The sequence below is a fragment of the Coregonus lavaretus genome, assembly GCF_964263955.1.
Source record: "Coregonus lavaretus genome assembly, chromosome: 14".
Taxonomy (NCBI): Eukaryota; Metazoa; Chordata; class Actinopteri; order Salmoniformes; family Salmonidae; genus Coregonus; species Coregonus lavaretus.
In genome coordinates, this window is record NC_140001.1 from 5,206,832 (window position 1) to 5,225,200 (window position 18,369).

At 46.5% G+C, this 18,369-nt stretch overlaps 1 protein-coding gene across 1 annotated transcript in view; it reads right to left on the bottom strand.

The window, feature by feature from the left end:
* Positions 1-6,076: 6,076 nt before the first annotated feature.
* Positions 6,077-18,369, bottom strand: part of LOC311141908 (extracellular matrix organizing protein FRAS1-like) — a gene marked incomplete at both ends in the record, with an annotated part of 243,729 nt that continues 231,436 nt past the window's right edge. The window contains 7 exon segments of the mRNA XM_084177414.1: positions 6,077-6,757; positions 7,366-7,512; positions 8,907-9,112; positions 12,012-12,178; positions 16,363-16,479; positions 16,869-17,028; positions 17,374-17,481. Coding sequence (XP_084033540.1) covers positions 6,077-6,757; positions 7,366-7,512; positions 8,907-9,112; positions 12,012-12,178; positions 16,363-16,479; positions 16,869-17,028; positions 17,374-17,481 — 1,586 coding nt within the window.

The following is an 18,369-nucleotide window of genomic DNA, read 5'->3' on the forward strand; positions in this document are numbered from 1 at the left end:
TGTTCTCTCCATCTTGGCATCCTCTTTGGCCTTGGCTGCATCCACACATCTGTTCTCATCCATCTTGGCATCCTCTTTGGCCTTGGCTGCATCCACACATGTGTTCTCATCCATCTTGGCATCCTCTTTGGCCTTGGCTGCATCCACACATGTGTTCTCATCCATCTTGGCATCCTCTTTGGCCTTGGCTGCATCCAGACATGTGTTCTCATCCATCTTGGCATCCTCTTTGGCCTTGGCTGCATCCAGACATGTGTTCTCATCCATCTTGGCATCCTCTTTGGCCTTGGCTGCATCCACACATGTGTTCTCATCCATCTTGGCATCCTCTTTGGCCTTGGCTGCATCCACACATGTGTTCTCATCCATCTTGGCATCCTCTTTGGCCTTGGCTGCATCCAGACATGTGTTCTCTCCATCTTGGCATCCTCTTTGGCCTTGGCTGCATCCACACATGTGTTCTCATCCATCTTGGCATCCTCTTTGGCCTTGGCTGCATCCAGACATGTGTTCTCTCCATCTTGGCATCCTCTTTGGCCTTGGCTGCATCCACACATGTGTTCTCTCCATCTTGGCATCCTCTTTGGCCTTGGCTGCATCCAGACATGTGTTCTCTCCATCTTGGCATCCTCTTTGGCCTTGGCTGCATCCAGACATCTGTTCTCATCCATCTTGGCATCCTCTTTGGCCTTGGCTGCATCCAGACATGTGTTCTCATCCATCTTGCCCTTAGATTAAAGACAAACCACACTGACAGCTATAACAGGCCCCATTCTATGGACGGAGACAAACTACAGATCCTGTGTGTTTTGATTGACCCCACAGTACCTCGTCAAGAACGCGAATAGGGTCAGCAAAATCTCCTCCAGGGCCCGAGGTGAACTTCCTCTCGGTTTCTGTGAAAGAAAATCTGTTGCAATGTGTAAACGTGTCTCCAAGTCAACTATCAAACCATCTTAACTTCATCTGATGATGTCATCTCCATCAACTGGAGCTACTGATTGGTTGCATGCCATGGCTGTAAAATGGGGGCTGGGAGTCCATGAGACCTTCCAGGGCATCCATTAGTGCAGTAAGGGGGAAGAGGTGTCAACACTGACTGCCCAGGTTTGCTCTATAGATTGATAAAGGAGTGGTATGCCCATTAAAACGGAGGTGGCCTACCTTTCGACACTGTAGATAAAGAACATATTGTTTGTTTTATGTATAATTTTTTACAAAGATATCTTAATAAGACTGATATGAGTGTATTTCCAATTAGAAGATATCGTATTATTTACATTTACATTTATTATCAATGCATACATCATGATACACCACTAGTAATCTCTTAACCGTAAAGCTGCCATTTCAACAGTGATGTGGACTGGTGATTTCCGTGTCTGGGGAGATCAAAACAACATTAAAAACGTCTTGACTCCGTATGACTTTAAAAAGTGATAGAACACAGTAGCCAAAAAGCAACCAGTGAATAAGATAGAATGCAATAGAATTGAATTTGTCAGAGCAACGTCAAAAGGATTGGAGATGGAGAAACTCTATTCAGCAGTCAAGGCGATCTCAGCAGTTGTGTCAAGTAAGCGAGATTAATCACATTACATTTTCATAAAACAGCTCGGAAAATAACTCCCCTAACGCATGTTAATACACAACGTTCGCCGATATATCCTATTGATAAAGAGAAAACAATATTGCAAAACAAATATATGCCAATGATTCTTAACTGAAGTTTAGCTACCACTCCACACAGTAGACAACAGGAGGAATGTTCTACAGTTCCATGTATTGCCACACAGTTCCACGCCTTTTATGCAAGCTGAAGCGTAGCCTCCCTGTGCTTCACAACGAGGATGTGAGATCATCCCTTGGGAACAAGCGCTAATCTGTAGGCCTTGATGCCTGCAATATTATGTTGCACTAGCCTGCTCTCCTTCTTTAACAAGTATGTGTCACAGGCTTGACAAATGCCCCTTTTGTTTTGCATGCTTCAGCCCATGTGCTCCTAATTGAGTTCTTGTGAACTCTGATTGATTGAGAAATGTGATTGGCTTCCTGTTTTCAGCTGCATGTTTATAACCCTTGTTTCTTTTGTTTGAGGTGCGTGGGAAGTTATGTTTGTGGAGTGGCTGTGGCAGAGCTCATTTGAAGCCTGGGTTTAGAAGCACGATTTGATGAATGATGATCTGTGTTAGTTGTGTAATGCTTTCCCTCCACTGAAACCTGTTTTAGTTAGATGTAATTGTTGTCTGATTGTTTTGTTATATCCTCCCTCCATTTTGTTTGCTAAACTAAATCTAACTTGTCCTTTCTACTCAAGCCCATTCTCAAAGAAGCTGTGCGGAGCTCCCCACGCTCTCGGTGTAGTCGTATCTATGATACTCGGACAGGTTGTGACGTATGACTTTGCTGATTCACTTTTGTTTGAATCCTCAAAATGGGGAACAATAGAACAATAATTAAACAGCATTGCCATTTCAGAAGTGTAATTTCATAACACTGTTACACTATAATTAATCTTGTAGCCCTACATCAGAAACACTATTCATCATACAGCACACAATACCCTCCTAGAAATATACACTGAACAAAAATATAAACGCAATATATGTAAAGTGTTGGTCCCGTGTTTCATGAGCTGAAATAAAAGTTCGCAGAGATTTTCCATATGCACAAAAAAGCTTATTTCTCTCAAATTTTGTGCACAAACTTGTTTACGTCACTGTAAGTGAGCATTTCTCCTTTGCCAAGATAATCCATCCACCTGACAGGTGTGGCATATCAAGCAGCTGATTAAACAGCATGATCATTACACAGGTGCACCTTGTGCTGGGGACAATAAAAAGGCCACTCTAAAATGTGCAGTTTTGTCACACAACACAATGCCACAGATGTCTCAAGTTTTGATGGAGCATGCAATTGGCATGCTGACTGTAGGAATGTCCACCAGAGCTGTTGCCAGATAATTTAATATAAATGTATCTACCATAAGCCACCTCCAACTTCATTTTTGAGAATTTGGCAGTACGTCTAACTGGCCTCACAACCGCAGACCACGTGTATGGCATCGTGTGGGCGAGCGGTTTGTTGATGTCAACGTTGTGAACAGAGTGCCCCATGGTGGCGGTGGGGTTATGGTATGGCCAGGCATAATCTACGGACAACGAACACAATTGCATTTTATCTATGGCAAATTGAATGCACAGAGATACCGTAACGAGATCCTGAGGCCCATTGTGAGGCCCTTTTTTTAAAGGTATCTGTCTCCAACAGATGCATATCTGTATTCCCAGTCATGTGAAATCCATAGATTAGGTCCTAATGAATTAATTTCAATTGACTGATTTCCTTAAATGAACTGTAACTTAGTAAAATCTTTGAAATTGTTGCATGTTGCGTTTATATTTTTGTTCAGTGTACATATTTTTGGCAATGCTCATATTTCATATTGGTTTTTAATAAAGCTTGCATAGATGCAGACAGGTGGTACATGGACATTTGAGAATGACTGTTTACTTAGCAAACATTACAAACCATATATATTTTTTTTAAGATTTCTCAAAGAACAAAATAATGTTTAAACATAAGCCATGTATAGGCTTTGCCAACGCCACTGAAAGCAATGGACTAGTGGTAGTAAAGATGTAAGTATAACTACTGGTTAAACCTTCAACTATTAGGTTTCACTGGAATTCTTACAAAACTAGAGAGCAAATGAAAATCAATCAACTGGCAAGGAATAAACAAGTGTCTGTGTGTTTCAATATTTAATCACTAAAAAGGCACCAAATACAGGCATCATATTAGTAGCATTGGAATTATTTCCACAAATGATAGCACCAAAAAAACGTAATGCATCTCCCCAACTTCCCACTGTTTTATTGATAGGCACACAGTTCTATGAGAGACAGAGAGAGTGCTATTGACAAATCAATGCGCAACAAAATGGTTTTCTGCAGAACATACTGCATTTACACAGGCAGCCCAATACTGATAAATATTTCCACTAACTTGTCAATCACATCAGATTCTTTTCACATCAGATATTTTTCAGAGCTGAACTAATTGTTCAAAAGACCAATTAGTGGGGAAAAAAATAAAGATCAGAATTGGGCTGGCTGTGTAAACGGCAGCCTATGTGCTTTGGGCGTTGTGCTGAAGTAGTCATCTGTCACAATCAACCAATCAATTGGTCGTGTCCTAACACTTCCATATACACACAAATGTTACACATCATTCTTACAGACAATGGCAAATTCAGTAGGTTGGCCATATATACAGTAATACAGGACAAGAGCTAATAATATGGAAAAAATACATACTGCAATATAATCATCATCAGGAAAATATGGATTTGGAAATGCGTGAGACAGTACCGCATGTAATGGTACCAATGGAAAGCTGTTGAGCTATTGTCTAAAATATGAAAACACACTAGACTATTAGTAGGCTGAATCTTAGTTCTACAGGCAGAGAACTAGGTTTGAGGACAATATGTGTTATTGCACTTGAATATACACTGAGTGTACAAAACATTAGGAACACCTGCTCTTTCCCTGACATAGACTGACCAGGTGAATCCAGGTGAAAGCTATGATCCCTTATTGATGTCACCCGTTAAATTCAGTTCAATCAGTGTAGATGAAGGGGAGGAGACAGGTTAAATAATTATTTTTTAAGCCTAGAGACAGTTGAGACATGGATTGTGTATGTGTGCCATTCAGAGGGTGAATGTGCAAGACAAAAAATGTAAGTGCCTTTGAACGGGGTATGGTAGGTGCCAGGTGCACCGGTTTGTGTCAATAACTGCAACGCTGTTGGGTTTTTCATGCTCAACAGTTTCCCGTGTGTATGAAGAATGGTCCACCACCCAAAGGTCATCCAGCCAACTTGACACAACTGTGGGAAGCATTGGAGTCAACATGGGCCAGCATCCCTGTGGAACGCTTTCGACACCTTGTAGAGTCCATGCCCCCGACAAACTGAGGCTGTTCTGAAGGCAAAAGGAGGGGGGGGGGGGGGGTCGAGCAACTCAATATTAGGAAGTTCTTAATTTGTTATACACTCAATGTACATCATTAACACACAACGCTTTCAGTTGTGGACAATAGATCATAACACAATATAGGCCGGAATCCTAACAATCTTTCATTGAAATGAATGCATGATGAACGAAAAGCGGAGTTAGGATTGGGGTCGTCAGTGTGTTTAATACTTTCATAGTGGTCATATTGTGGCAATGGAATTATGCAGCAGAGATATAACTGAACTATTTAAACTATTCAAGACAAGCTCCCGAGTGGCGCAGTGGTCTAAGGCACTGCATCGCAGTGCTAGCTGTGCCACTAGAGATCCTGGTTCGAATCCAGGCTCTGTCGTAGACGGCCGCGACCGGGAGACCCATGGGGCGGCGCACAATTGGCCCAGCGTCGTCCAGGGTAGGGGAGGGAATGGCTGGCAGGGATGTAGCGTTTGCAACGCCAGGATTGTGGGTTCGTTTCCCATGGGGGGCCAGTATGAAAAAAATATTAAAATAATGTATGCACTCTGGATAAGAGCAAAGTACCTGAGCTACCTACCGTACATTGATCATTTTGGCGTTGTTGTTGTTATGGAAACGTAAAGCGAAAACAAGGCAGCAGATTTCACCTGACTGGTCATCGTTCAACGATAATGATGAATTACTAATTTCTCTATTCCTGAGGTAGCCCAGTTGTGAAATGATTTGAATAAATGCTGCATAGCTGGCCGTCAAAAACACGCTTCGCTTTTGACTTTTTATCTCACATCACAGTTGTATAAAAATACATTAGCGAACAATATCTTATTCCATAACTACAAACAAACGCTTTTTAGAAAATATGATTTATTTTAGATTTGTCATAAAATATTCCTTCACTTCAGGAGATTTTCACAAGGGCAATGTTTCCCCTTGAGTGGGTGGGGTGTAGAACTACTTGTACTGGTTTAAACTGACATGTTGAGGAGGAGGACCTGGAGCTTACTTTTGGGGACCTTTGGCACCCCGTCTAGAAAATAATCTAGTTTAGGGGAAACACTGGAGGGAGGCGGGAGATCCTCAGACCTCAGTGCCGTCGTTGTGGAGGTTGTTGTGGAGCTTGACCTTCAGGTTGACCTGCCTGACCTTCGCCGCTCCGTTGACCTTTGCCCCTCTGTTGACCTTAGAGTTCACGTTGTCGTGATTCCGGTTGATGTTGAGGTTGATGTTCCTAACTGTGCAGTGTTTGGAGCTGAAGTTCTTCTCCAGGGTCTTCTCTAGATACACCTCTACCTTGGTGTTCAGAGGGTACTCCTCCGCCATCTTGGATGGCTTCTTCCCAGCCGACCGTCGGCACTTCCTGAAGAGTAAACAGGAACCCAGCAGGACGAGGACCAGCAGGGTCAGCACAGCCACGCCCCCGCCCATAGACCCGCCCATCTGGGGGTTAAAGGTGGAGGCGGCGGGGACCTCGAGTCGGAGAGTCTTCATGTTGGTTCCATTCTTCGTCTGGTCGCCCTCGTTATCGTAGATCAGAGACTCGTCGAGGGTGAGATGCCCGCTTCGGTCCACCAGGTCCCGGCGAGCATGGCTGTGGCCGATGCTTTGGCTCAGCTGATTGGTCAGGTCCCTGCGAGCCCGCCCCCTGCCGCTGCTGTGGGCAAGCTGATGGGTCAGAGAGCGCTGGATCCTGGGGCCGGAGATGGACTCTGGACCAATCACATAGATCACCTGCAGGTACCACTGATGCCCCGTCTCCACCTGACAATCAAGAGAGAAAGCGTTAAAGAGATTCTCCAGTACATTTGGATACTTTTTAGCCAGTAGTTCTGAAAGTAGCGCTCACGAGCCAAAAGTGGTCCCCGAAAATTGCGTAGTACGTCACATATGTGCAGATATGTACACCACTTCATTGCTCTCTCTCTCTCTTGCTCTCTCTCTCGCAAATGGCGAGGGGCTGAAGCTCATTGGCTAGACCTCAAGTTGCTAGGAGGCTGGCCCACGTGGAGGAAAATGTAGTGAGAATGGCGCTGTGCCAGAAAAACTGTCGCTTTCAAACTAGGGATTTCATGGCTAATTGAGGTAAGACAGTAATTATGCTAATAGATTATGCATGTATGATCTACACATTGACACATCCAGCCCAAAGCGGGAGGTTTAAAAAATACTTAGTAGTCGGCAGAGTTCCGGCGCATATCTTTAAATAAATCAGATCAATTCATGGTTTTATTTCTATGAAAGTTACCCTCAAGTCTGACGAAGACCTTTTTTTACACATTTATAACTCATACATAATGCATTCATAAGCGGTACATTATAATTTAATAAATGATGACGGTTCAGTGGATAAGTTGTTGATCGTCACTGACCTTGTACAGGGCATCAACCTTCATGGTAAACCCATCAACACCAGGCATCGCTGTCACGGTCTGTAGTCCGGTTATATCTGATGCAAAGTTGGCCTCGAAGGGAACGTCATGGAAGTACCTATCACAGACATCTGGCTGCTTCCGATCCTGTAGGAGAAATGTTACCACAACGCTGCCATTACCGATCCGCACCGTATGTCAAACATTAGCATACATTTACATTTTAGTCATTCAGCAGATGTTCTTATCCAGAGCAACTTACAGTAGCAATTAGGGTTAAGTGCCTTGCTCAAGGGCACATCGACAGATTTTTCACCTAGTCGGCTCAGGGATTAGAACCAGCGACCTTTCGGTTACTGGCACAACGCTCTTAACCACTAAGCTACCTGCCGGGTAGCATACTGTGATGAGTGTGATAGAAGGAGTCAGGCGCAGGAGGGTAATCACTGAATGCAGAGTTCATTCCGTCGTACACAAATAGCGCTGGATAGCGACAAGCGAAACAGGCACAACGGAAAATCTACCCTGGCAATACAAGGTAACGGTAGCTTCAACAATAACAGGCACAGGGGAAATATCTACCCCGGCAATAACAAGGTACGAGTAGCTCCACCGAGCTCCACTACTCTCACAAATAAACATTCACCCACAAGGACAAGGGGGGCAGAGGGAACACTTATACACGGACTAATGAGGGGATAAGAACAAGGTGTGTATAATTGACAAGACAAGACAAATGGAATGATGAGATATGGAGCGGCAGTAGCTAGTAAGCCGGTGACGACGAACGCCGAAGCCTGCCCGAACAAGGAGGGGAGGCAGCCTCGGCGGAAGTCATGACACATACATGCTAACAGTATCTACATCTATACCGCATCAAACACTAGCATACATGTTAACAGGGTCATCTAACTGCTGGATAAAAGCAGTTATATCGGCTATGGTGTGGAATATACATTTGTTGTTTAAATCTCAAAAGTAGTTTCAGTAAACTTGTAGTTTCCAGCATTTGTGACAGAAGCCTACTCCCATTATTGTAAACATTAGCGTAAACAATCCAACACTACGATACCAGTGCCCTGACTTGCACAACAATAAGATTCCTCCTATTTGAATAGCTCACAGTCTTTGAATATCTCTTAAAACCATGACTACATACTGAGATACTGAGACAGGTGAACAGACCAGTTTGTCAGGTCACATAGGTGATGTACCGCAGACAAATCAAAAGCCTTGCCTAGCAACGCCTCAGTCCTGGGTTCAAGTTCGAGAGAGATCACGTACAAAAAAAATTATGCACTCCGTAATACAAGTCGATTTGGATAAAAGTGTCTGCTAAACGGGATATATGGAATCTACAAGCAGCGGCACTCCAGGTTGCATTCCAGGTTGTCTTCATTGCAGTGCATTTCAGTAATGACAAAAATATGATATAACAATTTTCTGATATACGATGAGCGAGTGCAAAATAGACAACATAGAACAATATTACACCAATATTAGAGGACAATGGAAGTTTAAATAACAGGAGCCACCCATACCAGGATCAGGAACCTGTGTTTGAGGTGTTTGTTGGGCTGGATGCAGCCGTACTGAGGGCCCTCGTTGTACAGAGTCCCTGTGGGGTCGAAGAAAGGCACGTGTCCATCCCGTCCCGTACACAGGTACACTTTCTCCAGCTGCAGCTTGTAGGCTGCATTCAGGTTCTGCTCTGGGTTCCACAGCACCCTGCCGTACAGTGTCTGGCCTGTAGGGGCAGCAGAGAGATGAAAGGTTAGGTGATCAAATCAAATCAAATTGTATTTGTCACACGCGCCGAATACAACAGGTGTAGACCTTACAGTGAAATGCTTACTTACAAGCCCATAACCAACAATGCAGTTAAGAAAAATAAGTGTTAAGTAAAAAATAGATAATTAAAGAGCAGCAGTAAAATAACAGTAGCACGGCTGTATACAGGGGGTACCGGTACTGAGTCAATGTGCAGGGGAACAGGTTAGTCGAGGTAATTGAGGTAATATGTACATGTAGGTAGAGTTAAAGTGATTATGCATAGATAATAAACAGAGAGTCACAGCAGCGTAAAAGAGGGGATGAGTGAGGGGTGGGGGTGGGGGGGCAATGCGAATAGTTTGTGCGCCATTTGATTAGCTGTTCAGGAGTATTATGGCTTGGGGATAGAAGCTGTTAAGAAGCCTCTTGGACCTAGACTTGGCGCTCCGGTACCGCTTGCCGTGCAGTAGCAGAGAGAACAGTCTATGACTAGGGTGGCTGGAGTCTTTGACAATTTTTAGGGCCTTCCTCTGACACCGCCTGGTATAGAGGTCCTGGATGGCAGGAAGCTTGGCCCCAGTACTGGGCCATACGCACTACCCTCTGTAGTGCCTTGAGGTCGGAAGCCGAGCAGTTGCCATACCAGGCGGTGATGCAACCAGTCAGGACGCTCTCGATGGTGCAGCTGTAGAACTTTTTGAGAATCTGAGGACTCATGCCAAATCTTTTCAGTCTCCTGATACATAAGGTTTATTATATAATATGATACAGAGTGGCAAAAATGCATTACATGCAACAGGCAATATATCTACAGAAATGTATTCTATACATACAATACACTTACTGAAATATATATTAAATATTAGGCAGGTAGCATAGTGATTAGAGTGTTGGGCCAGTAACCGAACTGAAATACAGTGCCTATGGAAAGTATTCAGACCCCTTGACTTTATCCACATTGTGTTACGTTACAGCCTTATTCTAAAACGGATTTAAAAATAAAAAATCCTCAGCAATTGACACACAATACCCCATAATGACAAAGCAAAAACAGGTTTTTAGAAATGTTTGCAAATGTATTAAAAATAAAACAGAAATACCTTAATTACATAAGTATTCAGACCCTTTGCTATGAGACTCGAAATAATGCTCAGGTGCATCCTGTTTCCATTGACCATCCTTGCGATGTTTCTACAACTTGATTGGAGTCCACCTGTGGTAAATTTAATTGATTGGACATGATTTGGAAAGGCACACACCTGTCTATGTAAGGTCCCACAGTTGACAGTGCATAAAAAAACCAAGCCATGAAGTTGAAGGAATTGTCTATAGAGCTCAGAGAAAGCATTGTGTCGAGGCACGGATCCAGGAAGGGTACCAAAAAATGTCTGCAGCATTGAAGGTCCCCAAGAACACAGTGGCGTCCATCATTCTTAAATGGAAGATGTTTGGAACCACCAAGACTCTTCCTAGAGCTGGCCACCCGGCCAAACTGAGCAATCGGGGGAGAAGGACCTTGGTCAGGAAGGTGACCAAGCACCCGATGGTCACTCTGACAGAGCTCCAGAGTTCCTCTGTGGAGATGGGAGAACCTTTCAGAAGGACAACCATCACTGCAGCACTCCACCAATCAGGCCTTTATGGTAGAGTGGCCAGACGGAAGCCACTCCTCAGTAAAAGGGACATGACAGCCCGCTTGGAGTTTGTCAAAAGGCACCTAAAGACTTTCAGAGCATGATAAACAAGATTCTCTGGTCTGATGAAACCAAGATTGAACTCTTTGGCCTGAATGCCAAGCGTCACGTCTGGAGGAAACCTGGCACCATCCCTACGTTGAAGCATGGTGGTGGCAGTATCATGCTGTGGGCATGTATTTCAGCGGCAAGGACTTGGAGACTAGTCAGGATCGAGGCAAACATTAACAGAGCAAAGTACAGAGAGATCCTTGATGAAAACCTGCTCCAGAGCGCTCAGGACCTCAGACTGGGGCAAAGGTTTACCTTCGAACAGGACAACAACCTTAAGCACACAGCCAAGACAACGCAGGAGTGGCTTCGGGACAAGTCTCTGAATGTCCTTGAGTGGCCCAGCCAGAGCCCGGACTTGAACCTGATTGAACATCTCAGGAGAGACCTGAAAATTGCTGTGCAGCGACACTCCCCATCCAACCTGACAGAGCTTGAGAGGATCTGCAGAGAAGATTGGGAGAAACTACCCAAATACAGATGAGCCAAGCTTGTAGCGTCATACTCAAGAAGACTCAATGCTGTAATCGCAGCCAAAGTTGCTTCAACAAAGTACTGAGTAAAGGGTCTGAATACTTATGTAAATGTGATATCAGTTTTTTATTTTTAATAAATTAGCTAACATTTCTAAAAAACTGTTTTTGCTTTGTCATTATGGGGTATTGTGTGTAGATTGATGATTTAATCAATTTTAGAATAAAGTTGTAATGTAACAAAATGTGGAAAAAGTCAAGGGGTCTGAATACTTTCCGATGGCACTGTATATATATTAAATATTAGGCAGTTAGCCTGGCGGTTAGAGTGTTGGGCCAGTAACCGAAAGGTCACTGGTTCGAATACCCGAGCCAACAAGGTGAAAAATCTGTCAATGAGTCCTTGAGCACTGAACCCTAACTTGCTCCAGGGGCGCCGTACTACTACAGAATGGAAAACAACACATTTCACTGCACCTATCCGGTGTACGTGACAATAAAACATCTATTATATATTAAAGCTGAAAAAGGTCAAGCTAAACTTGAAGCCACACATGACATTCACATAAATCACTTTGTGTTTCAAGAGTAACTTTTCTCAGTCTTAAGATGCCACTTTGAGTTTGTCCAGTGATGTGTGGAACAGTGATTGTACCCATTGAGAAGGCTCCCTTGTAGTCCATCTCAGCCATGGACATGTCAGAGATGGCTGGGTCCATCATGAACACCTTCTCATTGTTGCACAGCTGAAATTCAGTGTTGAGGGAGTATACCACAGGGACTGGCCGGTTGGTCTGCTGGAAAGCTATAGGTAACTGGAACCTGAGGGAGGGAGGGAGGGAGGGCAGGTTGGTCTGCAGGAAGGCTATAGGTAACTGGAATCTGAGGGAGGGAGGGAGGGAGGGAGGGCAGGTTGGTCTGCAGGAAGGCTATAGGTAACTGGAACCTGAGGGAGGGAGGGAGGGAGGGAGGGAGGGAGGGAGGGCAGGTTGGTCTGCAGGAAGGCTATAGGTAACTGGAACCTGAGGGGAGGGAGAGAGGGAGGGAGGGAGGGAGGGAGGGAGGGAGGGAGGGAGGGAGGGAGGGAGGGAGGGAGGGAGGGAGGGAGGGAGGGAGGGAGGGTTGGTCTGCTGGAAGGCTATCGGCAACTGGAACCTGAGTGGAGGGAGGGAGGGAGGGAGGGAGGGAGGGAGGGAGGGAGGGAGGGCAGGTTGGTCTGCTGGAAGGCTATAGGTAACTGGAACCTGAGGGGAGGGGAGGGAGGGAGGGAGGGAGGGAGGGAGGGAGGGAGGGAGGGAGGGAGGGAGGGAGGGAGGGAGGGAGGGAGGGCAGGTTGGTCTGCTGGAAGGCTATCGGCAACTGGAACCTGAGGGGAGGGAGAGAGGGAGGGAGGGAGGGAGGGAGGGCAGGTTGGTCTGCTGGAAGGCTATAGGTAACTGGAACCTGAGGGAGGGAGGGAGGGAGGGCAGGTTGGTCTGCAGGAAGGCTATAGGTAACTGGAATCTGAGGGAGGGAGGGAGGGAGGGAGGGAGGGAGGGCAGGTTGGTCTGCAGGAAGGCTATAGGTAACTGGAACCTGAGGGAGGGAGGGAGGGAGGGAGGGCAGGTTGGTCTGCAGGAAGGCTATAGGTAACTGGAACCTGAGGGGAGGGAGAGAGGGAGGGAGGGAGGGAGGGAGGGAGGGAGGGAGGGAGGGAGGGAGGGAGGGAGGGAGGGAGGGAGGGAGGGAGGGAGGGAGGGTTGGTCTGCTGGAAGGCTATCGGCAACTGGAACCTGAGTGGAGGGAGGGAGGGAGGGAGGGAGGGAGGGAGGGAGGGAGGGAGGGAGGGAGGGAGGGAGGGAGGGAGGGAGGGAGGGAGGAAGGGAGGGAGGGCAGGTTGGTCTGCTGGAAGGCTATAGGTAACTGGAACCTGAGGGGAGGGGAGGGAGGGAGGGAGGGAGGGAGGGAGGGAGGGAGGGAGGGAGGGAGGGAGGGAGGGAGGGCAGGTTGGTCTGCTGGAAGGCTATAGGTAACTGGAATCTGAGGGAGGGAGGGAGGGAGGGAGGGCAGGTTGGTCTGCAGGAAGGCTATAGGTAACTGGAACCTGAGGGAGGGAGGGAGGGAGGGAGGGCAGGTTGGTCTGCAGGAAGGCTATAGGTAACTGGAACCTGAGGGGAGGGAGAGAGGGAGGGAGGGAGGGAGGGAGGGAGGGAGGGAGGGAGGGAGGGAGGGTTGGTCTGCTGGAAGGCTATCGGCAACTGGAACCTGAGTGGAGGGAGGGAGGGAGGGAGGGAGGGAGGGAGGGAGGGAGGGAGGGAGGGAGGGAGGGCAGGTTGGTCTGCTGGAAGGCTATAGGTAACTGGAACCTGAGGGGAGGGGAGGGAGGGAGGGAGGGAGGGAGGGAGGGAGGGAGGGAGGGAGGGAGGGAGGGAGGGAGGGAGGGAGGGAGGGAGGGAGGGAGGGAGGGAGGGCAGGTTGGTCTGCTGGAAGGCTATCGGCAACTGGAACCTGAGGGGAGGGAGAGAGGGAGGGAGGGAGGGAGGGAGGGCAGGTTGGTCTGCTGGAAGGCTATAGGTAACTGGAACCTGAGGGAGGGAGGGAGGGAGGGCAGGTTGATCTGCTGGAAGGTTATAGGTAACTGGAACCTGAGGGGAGGGAGAGAGGGAGGGAGGGAGGGAGGGAGGGAGGGAGGGAGGGAGGGAGGGCAGGTTGGTCTGCTGGAAGGCTATCGGCAACTGGAACCTGAGGGTAGGGGAGGGAGGGAGGGAGGGAGGGAGGGAGGGAGGGCAGGTTGGTCTGCTGGAAGGCTATCGGCAACTGGAACCTGAGGGGAGGGAGAGAGGGAGGGAGGGAGGGACGGTTGATCTGCTGGAAGGTTATAGGTAACTGGAACCTAGGGGAGGGAGAGAGGGAGGGGGGGAGGGGGGCACACCAGTCAGGTTGCTATATGCAGAGCAACATAACCGTTCCTAGAACTCTGGTTTAAACACTCTAGTTTCAACGTATTATAGACAGAGAGCAAGCAAGGTTATTCATTAGTAAATAACAAAGGTCCAAGTTGAGAAACACCAAAATATATATATTTTTTATGATTTTTGGGGGGTTGGATCAGCTTTAATATTGCAAATAGATTGTGGCTTCTATCAATGTAATTGTCTGCATAATTTCCAATCCCCCATATATTGTTTTGTTATTAATATATTATTTGAAATATATACAGTACGAGTCAAAAGTTTGGACACACCTACTCATTCAAGGGTTTTTCTTCATTTTTACTATATTTTACATTGTAGAATAATAGTGAAGACATCAACACTATGAAATAACACATATGGAATCATGTACTAACCACAAAAGTGTTCAACAAATCAAAATATATGTTATATTTGAGATTCTTCAAATAGCCACCCTTTGTCTTGATGACAGATTTGCACACTCTTGGCATTCTCTCAACCAGCTTCATGAGGTAGTCACCTGGAATGCATTTCAATTAACAGGTGTGCCTTGTTAAAAGTTAATTTGTGGAATTTCTTTCCTTCTTAATGCGTTTGAGCCAATCAGTTGTGTTGTGAGGGGAGGTATACATAATATAGCCCTATTTGGTAAAAGACCAAGTCCATATTATGGCAAGAACAGCTCAAATAAGCAAAGAGAAACGACAGTCAATCATTACTTTAAGACATGAAGGTTAGTCAGTACGGAACATTTCAAGAACTTTGAATGTTTCTTCAAGTGCAGTCGCAAAAACCATCAAGCGCTATGATGAAACTGGCTCTCATGAGGACCGCCACAGGAATGGAAGACCCAGTGTTACCTCTGCTGCAGAGGATAAGTTCATTAGAGTTACCAGCCTCAGAAATTGCAGCCCAAATAAATGCTTCACAGAGTTCAATTCACAGACACATCTCAACATCAACTGTTCAGAGGGGACTGTGTGAATCAGGCCTTCATGGTGGAATTGCTGCAAAGAAACCACTACTAAATGACACCAATAAGAAGAAGAGACCCGCTTGTGCCAAGAAACACGAGCAATGGACATTAGACTGGTGGAAATGTGTCCTTTGGCCTGGAGTCCAAATGGGAAATTTTTGTTTCCAACCGCCGTGTCTTTGTGAGACTCGGTGTGAGTGAACAGATTATTTCTGCATGTGTAGTTCCCACCGTAAAGCATGGAGGAGGAGGTGTTATGGTGTGGGGGTGATTTGCTGCTGACACTGTCTGTGATTTATTTAGAATTCAAGGCACACTTAACCAGCATGGCTACCACAGCATTCTGCAACGATACGCCATCCCATCTGGTTTGGGCTTAGTGGGACTATCATTTGTTTTTCAACAGGACAATGACCCAACACACCTCCAGGCTGTGTAAGGGCTATTTTACCAAGAAGGAGAGTGATGGAGTGCTGCATCAGATGACCTGGCCTCCACAATCCCCCGACCTCAACCCAATTGATATGGTTTGGGATGAGTTGGACCGCAGAGTGAAGGAAAAGCAGCCAACAAGTGCTCAGCATATGTGGGAACTCCTTCAACACTGTTGGAAAAGCATTCCAGGTGAAGCTGGTTGAGAGAATGCCAAGAGTGTGCAAAGCTGTCATCAAGGCAAAGGGTGGCTATTTGAAGAATCTCAAATATAAAATATAGTTTGATTTCTTTAACTATTTTTTGGTTACTACATGATTCCATATGTGTTATTTCATACTTTTGATGTCTTCACTGTTATTCTACAATGAAGAAAATAGTAAAAATAAAGAAAAACCCTTGAATGAGTAGGTGTTCTAAAACTTTTAACTGGAACTGTATGTATAAATATTTGTTCCTGTATTATTTTCCCCTAACCCTACCATCCCTCCTCTAATTGGAGTAAACTAATGGACAACAATACTTAGACTTCTACATCCAGCTTACACATACTATATACATTTTCCGGACACAGTATATTTCACATTCGTTATCTTTTGTTTGTTTTTAGTCCCATACTTCAGCTACCCTCAATCCATCCCATAATACATTTTTTAGTGACATACTTCTCTGGGGCGTGAGCTGTGCAGGACAGAGGCTTGTCTCCAGGGTCGGTCCAGGGCTGGGTGGGCTGCACGGTACAGGGGATCAGAAACACTGTGTACTCCCCGGAGTAGTCCTTCCTGGAACACAAGAGGGCAAAACATTTGGTAAGCCCTTGTAACAGAGATCATTAATAAACCTTGCCTGAGACCTGAGGACTTGCATTGGGTCCCCCGGCTAATGCCTAGGCTTTAGCTGAGCTCAGCAGGCTAACACATTTTTGTGATGACCAGGAGTTCTGCGTTTCGAACTCCAGTTGGTCACACCCTCTGACACTAATTCTCCAGAACTTAGAGAAAGCAGTCATGTTAGCGTTGGGCTGGAACAAAAGCCTGCCCACCAACTAACCCTTAAATGACCTGCTGTAAGAGCAGATGGCCTTCCAGAGCTGGTAGGGAGAGTCAAAGGACTTGGTATATCTATTAATCTATTTCTATAACAGTATATAACAGTATGTCTGTGTACTGACCTGCTGTAAGAGGAGGTGGTCCTCCAGAGCTGGTAGGGAGAATCAAAGGACTGGGCACTCCAAATGAGCTGCATGTCAAACTCTATCCCCCCCAGGTGGTCCGGGGCCATCAGGTAGGACTTTTGGCCAGGCAGGGTGTGGTGTTCTGGGACAAACTGGCCTGGAGGAGGAAGAGGGAGAAAACTAGAGGTTAGTCATCGTGTTACAGACCACTATTGACCTGGTCTCACAGGAGTAGGGACCAGACCTCAAAACAGTAGTCTCCTTCAAAAAGCTGGAGTCGAGTATCTTATTACAAAAGTAATAAGATACTAATTACAGTGGTGCTCTGGTACAAACTCGCCTGTCAAGGCGGAGAAAAACACAAAAATATATGAGACGTTTCCTTAGCTTAGCTTTTACAGGGGGCTACATGATGCCGTGTACTGGTCACACAGTAGTATACTGGTAGTTGAGGACTGACCCCTGAACTTTGAGGACTGACCCCTGAACTTTGAGGACTGACCCCTGAACTTGGCATGTGTTTTGAACTCGATGACCAGACGACCGTCATCTCTTATGTAGATCCGGATGATCTGGAGTCTGGCTGACAGAACGCTGTCTGTCTGGATGCCTAGTGGACACAGAAACACAACCGTTAAATGGAGTTACACAGAAACACAACCGTTAAATGGAGTTACACAGAAACACAACCGTTAAATTGAGTTAAACAGAAACACAACCGTTAAATTGAGTTAAACAGAAACACAACCGTTAAATGGAGTTACACAGAAACACAACCGTTAAATTGAGTTAAACAGAAACACAACCGTTAAATTGAGTTAAACAGAAACACAACCGTTAAATTGAGTTAAACAGAAACACAACCGTTAAATGGAGTTACAGAGAAACACAACAGTTAAATGGAGTTATACGTAAACATAACAATTCCAAGGAGAGTCACATAGATGTATGATATTCCCTTTAACACACACACACACAGCCCCCCCATACACCCACCTCCCCACCCACCCACACAGCCCCCCATACACCCACCTCCCCACCCACACACACACACAGCCCCTCATACACCCACCTCCCCACCCACACACACACACAGCCCCCCATACACCCACCTCCCCACCCACCCACACACACAGCCCCCCATACACCCACCTCCCCACCCACCCACACAGCCCCCCATACACCCACCTCCCCACCCACACACACAGCCCCCCATACACCCACCTCCCCACCCACACACACACACAGCCCCCCATACACCCACCTCCCCACCCACACACACAGCCCCCCATACACCCACCTCCCCACCCACCCACACAGCCCCCCATACACCCACCCCCCCACCCACCCACACAGCCCCCCATGCACCCACCTCCCCACCCACCCCCCCACCCACCCACACAGCCCCCCATACACCCACCTCCCCACCCACCCCCCCACCCACACACACAGCCCCCCATACACCCACCTCCCCACCCACCCCCCCACCCACCCACAC